At 40.9% G+C, this 2,256-nt stretch overlaps 1 protein-coding gene across 1 annotated transcript; it reads left to right on the top strand.

Moving 5' to 3' along the window:
* Nucleotides 1-494: 494 nt before the first annotated feature.
* Nucleotides 495-1,436, top strand: LOC136644219 (olfactory receptor 9G4-like). Its single transcript, XM_066619864.1, has one exon. The coding sequence runs from the start codon at nt 495-497 to the stop codon at nt 1,434-1,436; it is 942 nt and encodes a 313-aa protein (XP_066475961.1).
* The last annotated feature ends 820 nt before the right edge of the window (nt 1,437-2,256 follow it).

The raw sequence follows: 2,256 nt of genomic DNA, 5'->3' as shown, positions 1-2,256 counted from the left end.
ATACGTTTGGCTGAAATTTGGACCTCCCATAGATCCTTGGCAAAATAGCAGATTTGTGGGGATGACTGGGGATTGGAAGAGGCCCAAAAAGTTAGGGAATCTAGAAAACCGAAATGAAGGCAGCATGCAGACTAGATAATAGACAGTGACACAGTGATCAAAGGAAAGGGCAGGTGAAAAGGAAAGACTGCTAGATTTCATAAAAAGGGAAGAGTTGCACAAAAGGCAAATTTAGAATATTCCCAATTTTGGGCTTTTACTGTCACATCAACATTATGATTTAGCAAGCATAAGGAGCACTGACCAAAATCAGGGTTAATGGTGGAAGGAAGGGACCCTGCATTTCATATATTATTTGATCTGAATAGCCAGCTCTTTAGTTGCTAGTACCAGCTGATCTTGCAAACCTGAGATGTGCCCACCATATTATCTGCCATTATATGTAAATATATAACCTTCTTTTCCTTGTATCAACAGGTGATACTATGGAGTCAATGGAAATGAAAGGCAACCGCACACTTGTGACTGATTTTGTCTTGGTGGGTTTTACAGCAGATCCATCCCTCCGTATTGTCTTCTTTGTGGTGTTTCTGGCTTCCTACACTCTAACACTGACTGGAAACATCGGCCTCATGGCACTGATCTACCTGGATTCCCGCTTGCACACACCTATGTACTTTTTTGTGGGAAGCCTTTCCTTCCTGGATGTCTGGTACTCCTCAGTCTACACTCCACGGATCTTGTCTGACTGTGTTTCCAAAAACAAAGTCATGTCCTTTGCTGGCTGTGCAGCCCAATTCTTCTTCTCTGCTGGTTTTGCCTACAGCGAGTGTTTCCTGCTGGCCACCATGGCCTATGACCGTTACATGGCTGTCTGCAACCCACTACTCTATGCCACTGCCATGCCCAGGAAGCTCTGCATCCAATTGGTTGTTGGGTGTTATGTTGCTGGTTTTGCCAATTCCATGGTACATACAGGTAACACCTTCCGATTACGTTTCTGTGGGAACAATGTCATCAACCACTACTTTTGTGATTTACCACCCCTCCTGAAAATGGCTTGTGATGATACCCGGATCTATGAACTCATCATGACCACTCTTATGGGTTGCACTATGATGGCAACCACTGTTATCGTTCTGGGCCTCTACACAGGCATTGTTGCAGCCATCATACGTATTCGCTCTTCTACCGGAAGGGGCAAAGCTTTCTCCACCTGTTCTGCCCACCTAGTCTCCATCTCCCTCTTCTATGGTTCCATCCTCTTGATGTATTCCCGACCCAGTTCCATGCACACGCCAAATTGGGACAAGGCAAATGCTTTATTTTGCACAGTTGTCAACCCTCTTGTCAACCCCATGATTTATAGCTTGCGCAACAAGGATGTGAAGGCGGCCTTTCAGAAAGTTCTGGGGAGATACATAAGACTCAAGTAATTTGCAATAATGTTGTAGCTGCCCACATAATAAAGAAATTAGATTGAAGCACCAAGCCCTGCTGTCTTCCTTTATTATTCCAGCACATCCAGCAGTGGAGAGTACTCGGTGTCTGAGCTGATGATCTCAGGCTTTACTGCAGAATAGTGATGATTTTGCATGCCTAAATCTTTCCATTACACATGTTCTCTATTTTTGTGTGTGTGTGTGCAAAGTTTATTTATTTATTACAGATACAGGTAAGAAAAATGGGTTAAACTTAGGGCTGGGACTACATAGGTTACACATGAGGGTATTGGCCATAGATTACAACATGTCTTAATCCAAAAAAGAAATCAACAATGACTGGGGAAAAAATAGTCATTGATACAAAAATTATCATATTTGTCATTATACCAATTAATGATTTAACTAAACAATCACTATTGTTTAACTAAAATTATTTATCCAGTCATAAAAAGGCTTCAAAATTTGCACATACAATATTCTTGCTGCTATACTGATATGTACAATAAAATGTTTCTTATATTGGTCTTCAATTTCTGATATCACATTTAAGAGGAATATTTCCGGTTTGAATGGTACTACACAATTCAATATCTCTTGTAACAATATATATCATTTTCCAATATTTCTTTACTTTCCACATATCCACCGCATATAATAAAGAATTCCCTCATTCTCTTTGCATATCTAACAATTATTTGATGGCCCAGGGTACATTTTCGCTACTTCCTCTGGAATACCAGGAAGGAATCCAGCTGCAACGAGGAGTTCTATGAAAGACTAGAACTATTCAATTGTAAAAATCCCTACGGGG

This window comes from Tiliqua scincoides, chromosome 1 (genome assembly GCF_035046505.1).
Source record: "Tiliqua scincoides isolate rTilSci1 chromosome 1, rTilSci1.hap2, whole genome shotgun sequence".
Lineage (NCBI taxonomy): Eukaryota > Metazoa > Chordata > Lepidosauria > Squamata > Scincidae > Tiliqua > Tiliqua scincoides.
The sequence above is the reverse complement of the archived record's forward strand: the minus strand, read 5'-3'. Positions and strand labels throughout refer to the sequence as shown.